Below are 13,232 nucleotides of genomic sequence, written 5' to 3' on the forward strand. Positions count from 1 at the left end.
CAACACAAAGACCTTTACAGGGGCAATAACCATTAGGGAGCACTGACTTAGCACCAGGCACCCCACCGGGCTTTTACATGTATGAGCTCATTTAATCCCACCACCACCTGTAAGGAGAATTCCTGTCCCCATTTTGCAGATAGGGAACCTGAGACATTGAGAGGGGAAGTGAATTTAGGTCAGAGTGGCAGAGCGGGGAATGGAACCGGGCAGATAATTTTCTTCGCCTCTCAAAACTTGGGTTTCTCCATTTATGAAATGAGAGATGCAGGTCTGCTTAACTGCAAATCCTGTTCAGTTTCCCTCTAGAACTTTCTCTTAGAGAACCATAACGGACAGAAAGGAGAGAGGAGAGCCAGAGGGAGGGAGGGAGGAAGGAAGAAAGGAAAGAAGTGAGGAGAGGAAGGAAGGAGGACAGAAGGAGAGAAAGCAGAAAAACAGAAAGAAAAAAAGAATTCCACCAGAGGAATATCATTAGCATCAGTCATGAGGAAAGGTGACAAACCCCTTTGGTTTGTTTAGCTCAGTGACACCCTTTGGCACTATTCCATCCAAATGCCTACTTAATATCAACAAGTGACTTCAGGCACCTAGAGTTGCTCCTCCCCTTATGTCCCCACTTCCCTTTCCCTAAAATTCCTATGCCTCCCACTCATCATCCAGTTAATTCTGGAAAACGCCCCAGGCAGTCCCTGTGCTAGACTATAGACCATATCCCAGGAGGCCACCTGTCAGCCTGCATCTTCAGATACTTGCTCCTGGGAGATTGACAGGAGCCAGCTGGGTTTCATTAATGCCCAGGGTGGAAAAGAGCTTTGCTGCCTAGTGAGTGATCTGTGCCCCTGGAGGAACCCGAAACACTTGACAGCATGCCAGCATGGTGGCTCCACGGAACTGCCATCCTGAAGACTTGAGGTCCATTCTTGGTCTATCCAGTCTTGTGTCCATTCTGAAGATAGTAACTCTGGTGCTCCAACTCCATGCTGCAGAAAGTTCTCTGGAGCCCTCTTCCCCATTTCTTCTCATTGCGTGAATGTGATCTGACCCATGTAAGTGGGAGATGATGTCCTGAACCTCCTGGTTCTCACCTGGGGTTATCTTGTCTGATGGGCCTTCCTCTGGGCTGCCACTGGATTCTCCAGAAGCTGGCCCTGAGAGCCCTCTCTGCAGGAGGCTGGGAGCAGACCCTGGGTGCCACTCTCAGCTTTATTTACAAAAATTGACAGGGATGAAAAGATTGCTGTTACATTCTGGGTAGCATGAGAATTTAAAGGAAGAGAAATTTTCATTTTCTGGCTGACTTTCTAGATCAGTTTAAGTTGATCAAGACCACAAACTAAGTAGATATAAAATTTGAGGGGAATTTGGTCTGATGGAGGTGACTTGAACTGTCAACAACATTATTCTCCTGGTCTACACTGGTGGACATTTATGATTCTCTGGAAGAAGTGGTAGGGGGTCTATCCCAGGGTTTATAATTAGGCTGACCTGGGTTCAAATCCTGGCACTGACGATTTTTAGTCATGTAACTATAGCTTAATTTTAAACTCATTGAACCTCTGTTTCCTCATTTGTGAAAAGAGATGATGTCATGATTTGAATTATATCCTCCGAAAAATGTGTGTATCAGTTTGGCTAGGCCATGACTTCTGGTACTGTGTGATCTTCCTGTATGTTGTAAACCTGCCTCTATGATGTTAATGAGGGAGGATGGGTGGCAGTTGTGTTAGTAAGGCAGGACCTGATCTACAAGACTGGATTGTGTCCTGAGGCAATCTCCTGATATATAAAAGACAGAAGTGAGCAGTGAGACAGGGGGACCTCATACCATCAAGAAAGCAGTGCCAGGAGCAGAGCGCGTCCTTTGGACAGGGATCCCTGTGCCGAGAAGCTCCTAGTCTGGGGGAACACTGATGAGAAGGCCGAGAGAGACAAAGCCTTCCCCTGGAGCTGATGCCCTGGGTTCGGACTTTTAGCCTACTTTACTGTAAGGAAATAAATTTCTCTTTGTTAAAGCCATCCACTTGTGGTATTTCTATTGTAGCAGCAAGAGATGACTAAGACAGATGATAATATTACCAGTGGAGGGGGCAAGGACTTCTGAGTCTGACGGATCCAGGTTTGAATTCTGCCTTTCATACTTGCAGGCTGTGAGCCTGGAGTGAACCGAGCAGAAGGGAAGTAGCAGGAGGATTTCTCAGAGAGGCAAGGGGGCAGCAATAACGTAGGGTCATAAGCCTGCAGTAATGAACCTCGGCTTTTACGCTGAATAAGATGGGGAGCCATCGCAATGTTTCGAGTGGCAGGATCTTAAGATTTGATCTATTTTTTTGTTTAGAAGACCATTTTGGCGTCTGGGTTGAAAATAGACTGAAGAGGAATAAGGGTGGGAGTGGGGAGACCAGATAAACAGCCACTGCAATAATCTGTGTGAGAGAGGATGGTGTCTTGGACCACAGTGTAGCAGTGGAGATGTGAGCAGTGGTTAGATTCTAGGTGTCTCTGCAGGCAGAGTGTCTTAGTCATCTAGTGCTGCTGTAACAGAAATACCACAAGTGGATGGCTTTACAAAGAGAAGTTTACTGTCTCACAGTCCAGTAGGCTACAAGTCCAAATTCAGGGCTTCAGCTCCAGGAGAAGCCTTTCTCTCTCTGTCGGCTCTGGAGGAAGGTCCTTACGATGCATCAGTCTTCCTTTGGTCTGGGAGCATCTCAGCGCAGGAACCTCAGGTCCAAAGGATGCGCTCCGCTCCCGGCACTGCTTTCTTGGTGGTGTGAGGTTCCCATGTGTCTCTGCTTGCTTCTCTCTTTTGTATCTCAAAAGAGATTGGCTTAAGACACTATCCAATCTTGTAGACCTCATCAGTATAACCTCATCATAGTGATAAGAGTTTACAACACATAAGGAAATCATATCAGATTACACAATCATACAATACTGGGAATCATGACCTAGACAAGTTGACAGATATTTTGGGGGACACATTTCAATCCATGACACAGAGCCTATAGGATTTGCTGACATGTCACAGTTTATCATTATGTATTTGAGTAATTGTTTTATTTTGTTAGTAATTATTTTTTTAAGTATTTGTCTTTTCCACTAGACAGAAAACTCTGTGGGGCAAGAATGGTGTGTGTTTCTTCACTGATGATTTCTGTGTTGATCCCAGCTCAGTATTTGTTGAATTAATGAACCCTGAGCATCCTCCTGGCAGGCTGTGTCTGTTGTGCCCCTTGATTCAATTTCCTCTTCCTCCTCTCTATTTGTCACCAGCAGTTCTCTGACTCCACAGCAAAAGGGCGGGACCAGATGGGGCTGAGGGTGGGGAGGAGTTACCATCACGGACAAAAGGAACTGGGAGAGAGGTGGAAAAGTGATGCTGGAGGTGGAGCAGAAAAGAACACTGCGAGGAAAAGGAAGTTCTCAGCCAGCAGCCTGAAATGTCACAGGGCCACAGAGAGGGAGGAGTGATGGCAGAGTGAGTGATGGGGAGGATGGAGGCTGGGACAAAGAGAGACAGAAATAGGGACTGGGCTCTCCTGCATGGTCGCCACACGGCTAATGTTGGGGAAGTTGCTACTTGGAGATAAGTCCATCAGCAGCACTGGAGGCAGGTTGAGCAGAGAGGCACTGGGGGACAGAGGTCACATCAGAAACCCTGGGAGGTGGCGTGCTTCCCTGCAGAAGCAGTGGGGCTCGGGGCTTGTGCTCTTAACTGGGCACCATGGTAGAAGGTCTATGCCCTGCTTCCTCCCCTTTTTCAGCCCAGCGGTTCTGGAGACAGGGTAGAGGGTGGATGTGAGTGGGTGGAAATGTTGGGGTGGAGGGTTGTGTGTGTGAGAGAAAAGATGAGGGAGGTGACCGTGCTTGTGGAGGTGTGGCGGGGTGTGATGTACTGCAGGGAGAGGCAGAGGCGGGCAGAGAGACTGAGGCTGGGCTCTGGAGGAGAAGTTAGAAGAGAAAGGTTCACAGGAAAGGGGGACACAAGTGCAGGGCTGCCCCCCTTCTACCCAACATCCTGTACGTTCTTCTTTTCGAATTAGTCATCTGCACCGGGCCCTGGTCCTCACTCACGACCAGGGCCCTCAGCAGCCATTCCCACCCGCTCGCTGGCTGTCACAGCTCACCCTTGTGCTCAGCCCCCACACACAGCTCACCTTGGTACCTGCAGCACACATGTGCGCGCTTGTTTCCTCCACAGCCCCACCCCCATAAAAATCCCATACATTTGATTGTCTAATCTTCCTTTCTGGGGAAATTGGGAAGGTCAGTATGATGATATCTGGAAAGTTCTTCTTGCTCTTTGGGAGACAGTTGTTAGGCCCAAGGGGTGTTACCAGAACCCCTAGACTGAAAGCCTGGCCCATGTTCCCCCAGCCCTCTGTGGGGGCTGCAGTTAATATGCAGTGATGTGCAAATCCTAATCCCAGTTACAACTGGCTTTTCTGAAGAACACAAAAAGCTCAGAAGCACCTGTTTTCAAAAGAAAGGCGTTCCTAGGTGGTACAAATTGTTAAGCACTTGACTACTAACCAAAAAGATGACAGCTCCAACCAACCCAGAATGCACCTTGGAAGAAAGGCCTGATGATCTCCCTCAAACTACTCCAGAGGTAAATGCCCACTCCCTTGAGGGTACCTTTCTCTTTCTCTCACTCACACACACACACACACACACACACACACAGAGACACACACACACAGACACACACACACAGACACACACACACACACCCTTGGGTACCAGACTACTTAGGATTTGTTAGCCCCTCCCTGGAATGTGAAGCCCTTCTTTGCCTCACATCTTCTCCTAAGTCTGATCTAAGGAGAGAAAATGCCACAGGCGACGCTGGATCTCAATTCTGTCCAACATACCTGCTCACTGTCCTTCCAACAGAAGGCCCCCTTTCTGTCTCTGAGCTCCGTTATTAGGTCACTTAATCTGCCTTGAGTCTGGGTCCCTTTCTATCGTCAAGCACCATTCTTCAAAGCTTGTTGAGGGTCCTTCTCTGCAGAAATCTCTCCTGGTAATTCGTCTGGACCCAGTGGCCCCCAGCCCTCCCCTCTTCACCCACACAAATACCAGAAGTTTGCCAAGGACTGGGCCTGCATGTCTTGTCCTCCCCTGACACACACACTCATACACAATCCCATGAGCTCCCCATTATGTCTCCTCTTCCCTCTGGTTATCCCTATAGCACCTCAGCCTGGGTTCTGCCCAGGAATTACTCAGTCTTGGGTGTTCTGCCAGGAGATAAGATCCTTTAGAGCAGAGACCTGAGCAGACTATGCACACCTCATGTTTACCACATGACTGCCCGAGAAATGGAGATGGATGGGGGCACGGTGGGCAGGAGAAGGAGGGCAATGACTGGTTCAGGCCTGAAGGCACTGGGGTTAAGCTCCTGGCTAGCAAGGCCAATCTCAGAACTTGAGACAGATCTCCCCTACTCAATGGCCTACATGTGGTTGCCTTTGAGTGGCTGAAGAAGATTTAGCACCTCTCAGCTGTAGTGTTTAAAGAGCTGCCCAGTTTGTTAATTGCCTCAGCAGCTTTTCTGCCAGGGACACTCTCTGGCGAGGAGAGAAGGTGAGAAGGACCTAGAGCAATCCATAAAAAAGGGGGTAGGTCTCCCACGGCAGGAAGTTGGGGGGACTCTAGAGTCAAAGGGAATCTGAGCAAAATTAAGCCCTTGTCTCAAGGGCCACCCCAGGAGGCGAGAGGTCAGAGGCAAAGAGCCAGGAATAGAAAGAGAATGTTATATTTGTTTGCAATCTATTTTTAATAGCCCATAAACATGCCTTGCTCTTAACCAAGGCCTGGCTGAACTGCCAGGCAAGCTCATTTCATTTGCCCCCTGAGACTACCTCAAAAATTATCCATCAAAGGCACGAAACCCTGAAATCAAGAGAGGCAGCAACTCCCTAGTCACAGGTCTGGCACTACCCAAGGGCTATAATTGTAGCCATTTATGACTGACCCCAAAGAAAGGGTGAAAAGAGACTAGGACTGGTTTTCCAAACAGGAGAGCAGAGGTGGTGTGGAGAAGAGAAAATGGTCAGAACACCCTGGAAACTCATTTCTCTTTCTCATTCCCCACTCCTTCTGCCCACCTCCCCTGCCACATGAGGCTACAGGACTCTTCTTTCAAGTCTCTCAGCCTCACATACAAGGTGGTCATTAACCCAGCCTGGGGCCACAAAGTCACCACCTCCAGTGGCCACGATGAGGGGACTGAGGAATACAGCAGTAGTGGGGGATTCGGAGGGGAGAGTGGGCTGTTATTTGAATTCAAATTCTCATTGGTTCCTTTGACCTGATTTTCTCCAACCTGTGTCCCAGTTTGCCCATCTTTACAACCCCCATCTCCGTCCCTCCACTCTTTTGTGCAGAAATTGGGAAGGTCAGTATGATGATATCTGGAAAGTTCTTCTTGTCTTTAGGAGACAGTTGTTAGGCCCAAGGGGTGTTATCAGAACCTCTAGATGAAAGCCTAGCCCATGTTCCCCCAGCCCTCTGTGGGGGCTGCAGTTAATTTGCAGTGATGTGCAAATTCCAATTAAAATTAGATTTTTCTGAAGAACACAAAAAGCTCAGAAGCACCTCTTTCAAAAGAAAATTCCCCAAACTACTGCAGAGGTAAATGTTCACTCTCTTGAGCTTTTCTTCACACACACACATGCAGACACTCTAAACCCACAAACACTGTGCCTTCCTACTTATAAAGGGGGAAACTAAGTCACAGAGAAATAACATGGTACCCATATCCAAGCATAGAGAGAGTCAAGAGGTCGCCCTTCCAGTCAGAGTCTAGGAAAATATTCCTTTTGTCACTTCCTCCCCAAATGAAGGCCCAGTAAGACAAGATGTCTGTCTCTACTCAACTCTTGCACATATGATGCACATATGTTTGGACTTCAAATAGTGGAAACAGGAGCTGAAGGGAAAGGCCAGGTTCTATAACCACAGGAAGGACCTTTGTTCCCCTAAACTTCTTGGGAAGTTTGTGGAGAAAGTAATGGACACATTTATTCTACAATAATTAAGGGAACATTCTGCTTAATAATGTGGGTGAGATTCATTCATTCGATAAATATTTACTGAGCAACTACTGTGTGCCAGGTATTGTGCCAGGTGCTAGGGTTCTTGGCCTCACAGAGTTTTCAGTCTATCTCACATTCTAGCAGAGGTGATAAAGGCCATGATAGGGCACTACCAGGGTTTAATGGGAACACTTATAGTGACCCCCCCAACCCACACTTAGGGAGTGGACAAATCTGAGGAGGCTTCCTGGAGGAATTGGCAGGATGAGTAGGATCTAGCTAAGTAAAGAAGATGAGGAAGAGCGTTCCAGGCAGAGAGAACAGGCTTAAATGTAGGAGAAGAAACCCCAATGGTGCAAATGATTAAGCACTCGGCTATTAACCTAAAAGTTGGTGGTTCAAACTTGCCTAGTGGCTCTGTCAGAGAAAAGAACTGGCAATCCGCTTCTGTTAAGATTATAGCCAAGAAAACTATGGGGCAGTTCTACTCTGTCACATGGGATCACTAGGAGTTGAATAGACTCAACGGCACCTAACAACAACAGGGGTAGGAGAGAGAGGGCGGCCCCAGAGGCAATGAAAGAAGTCCATTACATCTGAGACTATTCCTCCAGGCCCTTCCCCATCAAGGACTTTCCACCCCACTAGCCACAGACAACCTAATGAGACTTTGCTTTGACTTTTCTTCCTAAGTGAATCAGAAAAGGTGTCATGAGAAGTTGCAGTAAGGGTGTTACCCAATGGTCAGGTTTGTGTGGGGCTCCTCTCTCAAGGAGAAAGCTGTCAGAGCAGGTCAGAAGGACTGAAAGCAGTGGTCAGAAGACCTGTGGGGCCCCTTACTCTTGAGACAACACGCAAGTCTCCATCCCCAGGCTGCTTCCAGGACAGCAATTCTGACCCTTGCCAGTGCTCCCCGAAGGCTTTGTCCTCTGTCTACTCATGACCTCTGGTGGGGTAGGTGAGTGTCATGCATTGAATTGTGTTGCCCCAAAATATCTGTCAACTTGGCTAGGTCATGATTCCCAGTATTGTGTGATTGTCCACCATTTTGTCATTTGATATCACTTTCTTATGTGTTGTAAATCCTACCTCTATGAGGTTAATGAGATGGGATTAGCCAGGGGCAGTTATGTAGACTCAGTCTACAAAATTAATCTACGATTTAAGCCAATCTCTTTTGAGATATAAAAAGACAGAAGCAAGCAGAGAGACAGGAGGACCTCATACCACCAAGAAACAAGAGCCAGGCAACTAGCTCTTCTTTTGGACCCAGAGTCCCTGCACTGAGAAGCTCCTTGACCATGGGAAGATTGATGACAAGGACCTTCCTCTAGAGCCAACAGACAGAGAAAGGCTTCCCCTGGAGCTGACGTCCTAAATTTGGACTTCTAGGCTACTAGACTGTGAAAGAATAAATTTCTCTTTGTTAAGGCCATCCACTTGTGGTATTTCTGTTGTGGCAGCACTAGATGACTAAGACAGTGAGGTAGGGGGCCCCTGCTTGGGCAGGTCCAAGGTACACCTTAGCTAGTTGGAAGTATTACACAGCAGCCGGCCAATGTGCCAGCTAGGGTATTCCACCCAGGCCCCATCCCTACAACCTGCTATCAGAAGTCGGCAGCCTATTTTTATAAATAAAGTTTTATTGGAACATAGCCACGCCCATTCATTTACGTATCATCTAGGCTGCTTTTGTATTACAACTGCAGAGTTAAGTAGTTGCAATAGAAACCTGTATGGCCTGTATAAAATATTCACTATCTGACCATTTACAGAGAAAGTTCGCTGACCATTGGGCTAGATGAACTGAATACTTTAAATCCTTATGTGTGCCCCAACAAATTCCTGGAAGCCTATCCCCAGAAATTCCATCTCCCTAAAAGCTCTGGCCTCATAACTTTGTAAGCAGGGAGACGACAAGGAACATGAAGAATCTCCTTCTATGGAGGTTTTTAAGAACAGCTCTCAGTTGGACATGGCAAGGAAGTGTCCTGCAAAGAAGCAGGAGGTGGATTTCTTAAACTTCTAGCCCTCTACCCAAGCCAAGACAGGATGACAGAAGGATCACTTTAAAGGTTTGAAAAATGTTATGAAAACATAACAGAAGGGTCAGGTGGAAACAAGAAGGGCTGGCTCATGGGGAGGCCAGAGCAGCTGGAGGAGCAGGAGGAGGGCACCATGCTTGGCCCTGGAATTATTAGCATCAACTCAGACTTGTGAAAGAGAGAGGCCCTGTCAAGTGATGCTGTTTTCTGCTGGCTGCCTCATCAGCATCCCTAATCCTGCAAGGGTTTGCACACTCCTCCCCAGGTCCCACGAGAGCTGAACACAATCAAGAGGCCCAGACCAGCCTGTTGGAAGCCAAAGAAAGAGAAGAAAGTGAAGTCTGAGAGGGAGAAGTTCTCCAGGGGGGATCTGAGGATTGTTCATCTGCAAGGGCCCCCGAGGTCATCTTGGTCAACCCTCTTTCCAGGAAGGGATGCACACACCTGGTGGCTGGGGGTGGAGGCTCTTTCAGGTGGATGAAGCCTGACTCTGACAACCATACTGTTGACAAGTTTTTCCCCATGCCCATCCTTTATGAGTGGTACAGAATATAGACCCTGAAACACAGCTCTGCCACTTCCTTGCTGTATGCATGACCTGGGTCAAGTTATTTAACCTCTCTACACTTCAGTTTCTACATCTGTAAAATGAGCGTAAAAATGATACCAGTTTCACAGGGTTGTTGGGAGTTCCAAATGAGTTGATATTTGAATAGCATTTAAAAAAATGGTTGGCATATGGTAAGTTCCATATACATGATGGCGCTAAACTCATTCAAATTATTAAATCTTCCCTCCTAACTTTTATTCACTTGCTCTTGTTCTAGGGTCAGGGTTAAAATAAGCAATTGGCAAAAGACAATAAATACTCCTCTGACTTAGACCTTAAGGGGCCTGTAGCAGGTTGAATATGGCCACGGCCAAATCCCTGAAACCTGTGAATGTGAGCTTATTTGGAAAAAGGGTCTTTGCAGACGTAATTAAGGTAAGGATTTTGAGGTGAGGGCCTCCTGGATTATCCAAACCAAACTAAAAAGCCAAACCCTTTGCCGTAGAGTCGATTCCAACTCATAGCAGCCCTATAGGACAGAGTAGAACTGCCCCACAGGGTTTCCAAGGAGTGGCTAGTGGATCCGAACTGCCAACCTTTTGGCTAGCAGCCGAGCTCTTAACCACTACACCACCGGGGTTCCAGGTAGACCCTAAATCCAATGACAAGTGTGCTTATAAGAGATACACAGAGGAGAGACACACAGAGGGAAAGGGCATGTGAAGACTGAGGAGAGACTGGAGTGTTGCAGCCACAAGCCAAGGAATGCCCAGAGCCCCCAGAAGCTGGGGTATACAAAGAAGGATTCCCCCCTAGAAACTTCAGAGGGAGCACAACCCTGTTGACACCTTCAGTTCAGACTTCGGGCCTTCAGAACTGTGAGAGAATACATTTCTGTTGTTTTAAGCCACCAAATCTGTGGTAATCTATTACAGCAGCCATATGAAACTAATACAGGGCACAAGAGTGTGTTGGGTCCTGATGGTTCAGTGTTGGGCTATAGGGCACAATCTAACTGTGGGATGGAATGTTTTGGTACATGATGGTTGGCCTTCCTACTTCCTCTGCACAGAGACATCTAAGACTCTGTTGGGAGGCCTAGAAGGCTAGCCCACCAGAATCCTGGTCTTGACCGTAAGTAGATCCAAGATGATCAAGGGTTTCCAATTAGAACATTATGGATATCCAAGACTCAGGGCAGCGTGGGCCCCATCAGAGGCCATAGAAAGAGAATACGCTCTGAGACATGAAGTTAACATCTTGTGCCCACTGACCTGGCTGGCACCCCCACCCCACTCCCCCCTTGCAGGGAAAAGTCTGTCCCTGAGCTGCCCAGTGGTAGCTTCTACTGCCTTGGGGTGCCAATCGCAACAGGTTTCTGCCACCCAGTTGGAAGATGAAACCACTGAAACCTCTCCCCCTCTCTCTCTGACTGCTTGGGAGCAAGACCTCCTAGACACCAAATCCTTCTTCAAAGTATTCATTAAGCACCTAATGTGCACCAGGCACTGTGCTAGGCATTTTACTCAGGTTGGGATATTTGGGGGACTCGATCCCCAGGACTCAGGTGGAAGGAGTGAGACACCCATTATACACAGCAGTTTCATCACATTGGGAGCACTTATTCCACTGCCTCCTTCCTGGGATGGGCTTTCAGGCCTCAGGGAACTGAAGAAGGCTCCTCCCAAGTAATCCTACCTGTCTGCTCCTCCCAAAGATGATGGACCATCCCTGTCCTAGGCTGGGCCAGCTGCACTTGGCTGTGATTAATGGCCTCTATTAACAGCAAATTGTAAACTGATCAAGTACACAGTGCCCATGTAGAACTCACCCCTGCTGAGTTCCACACCAGGGAATACTGTTTAACCCCTGAAACCTCCCCACCTTCCCTAGTTTGAGAGACACCGTGTCAGAGAATGGCTTTACCAGGCCAGGGACTTCAAAATACCACGGACACAGCAAACAACTCCATTAGCTCCTTAAGGAAAGGTTCAAATCCTAAAACCTGATTTCACATAGGGGTAGAGGTTGGAGGAGGCAAGCTCGAGGCTGTAGACAGGGAAGCTATTTTCAACCAGCCTCAGAGAAATTCCAGAGCTCACTCTGTCCAACAGCTAGCTGGGTGCCCTTGGGTAAGTCACTTCCCCCTGTCTGGGCCTGGGTTTTCTTACCTGTTAAATGAGGAGTTCAGCTCAAAACAATTCCCTACTCTAACCAGCAGACTTATAATTGGCTCTGACCACAGAAATCTTTTACAAAGGTCACACTCCAGGACTTCCTCCCTTTCCTTCATTCCCTGAAAAAGCCCAGCAAATAAGACACCCACCCCACCCCACCCCTACCCTCATCTGACTAACCAGCTAGATCGGCTCCTTTAAATCAACTATTAAAAAAAAAAAAGAAAAAGAAAAAAACATCCAGTTGCCATCAAGTCAATTTTGACTCAGGGCAACTCGTGTGTCAGAGTAGAATTGTGTTCCATAGGGTTTTCAATGGCTGATTTTTCAGAAGTAGATAGCCAGGCATTTCTTCCAAGGTACTCCTGGGTAGGTTTGAACCTCCAACTTTTTGGTTAGCAGCCTAATGTGTTAACCCTTTGCACTATCCAGGCCTAAGTCAACTATAGGCATTTTTAAAGTGACGAGCAAACATGGATGCCAGAGAGGGCTATGAGCTTCATAACAAAAAGAAACCCTCCCACTTCTGATACGTTTTAACTTTCCAAACACCTTTTGGAGTCCCTGTTTTATCCTTAAAAGGCTATGAGGTGTATAGGGTTTAGTTTAACCCATTGAACAGCTGAGAAAACTGAGGTCCAGAGAGATGACTTAAACTACGGTGACTGGCAGTTCTCCTGCCTGTGAGTTAGGGCCTCAGCCCCCTCCCGGGTAGGTTCTGCCTTACAAAGCCCCTGAGAGCGTGAGCCGAAAGCCTCTAAAACCAACAGATCCCTCCAGCTATGAGTGCAATTTTAGGTAAGTAATCTCCCTCGTGTGAAGTGATTATGTGTAAAAACGGCGGATTAGAGCCTCCGCGCTGCTAGATCGCTGGAATCAGCAGGATAGCGTCTCCACCCGCCCGGGCAGCGGGTGAGGACGCGGAGCCGGGACCTCGCGGCGCAGTAAATCGCCGCCAGCGCCGTGAATCGCCTCCGGCGCCTGGAGCCCAGCGCCCAGACACCACCACCCCCAACCCCCGCTGTGGATTCCGGCTCGCTTTCTGAGACCTTAGTTTCTTGCTTCAAGCCCGCCGCCCACGTAGAGGCGCCAAGGTCGAGAGTCCGGGACGCCCCTAAGAGATCCATCTCAACTTCCCCAGAAAAAGGAGGAGACAGCTTCTACTACGTTTCTCTGCCGAAATGCTTCCAGGCTCAGTCTGGGAAGGCGAGTGGGCGGCTGACTGGAGGGTGGATGTCCGTAGAGATCAGTCGTATTTCTCCCCAGGTTAATTACCTCGGGGAGGGAATTTAAGCTGGGATACTCTGTGCCTGTCCCGAGTACAACAAGCCTTGTCGTCTAGCGAGAGCATCTCAGTCTTCTCAGGTGACAGCTGCTGGCTGTGAGTGAAATGTTCTTATTCTGGGGGCGACAC

At 48.1% G+C, this 13,232-nt stretch overlaps 1 protein-coding gene across 1 annotated transcript in view; it reads right to left on the reverse strand.

The window, feature by feature from the left end:
- The window catches only part of IGFN1 (immunoglobulin like and fibronectin type III domain containing 1), a 77,014-nt gene extending 64,069 nt beyond the window's left edge, over positions 1 to 12,945 (reverse strand). The window contains 1 exon segment of the mRNA XM_023730261.1: positions 12,720 to 12,945. Coding sequence (XP_023586029.1) covers positions 12,720 to 12,945 — 226 coding nt within the window.
- Positions 12,946 to 13,232: the final 287 nt, after the last annotated feature.

Source organism: Trichechus manatus, unplaced genomic scaffold, assembly GCF_000243295.1.
Source record: "Trichechus manatus latirostris isolate Lorelei unplaced genomic scaffold, TriManLat1.0 scaffold00035, whole genome shotgun sequence".
Lineage (NCBI taxonomy): Eukaryota > Metazoa > Chordata > Mammalia > Sirenia > Trichechidae > Trichechus > Trichechus manatus.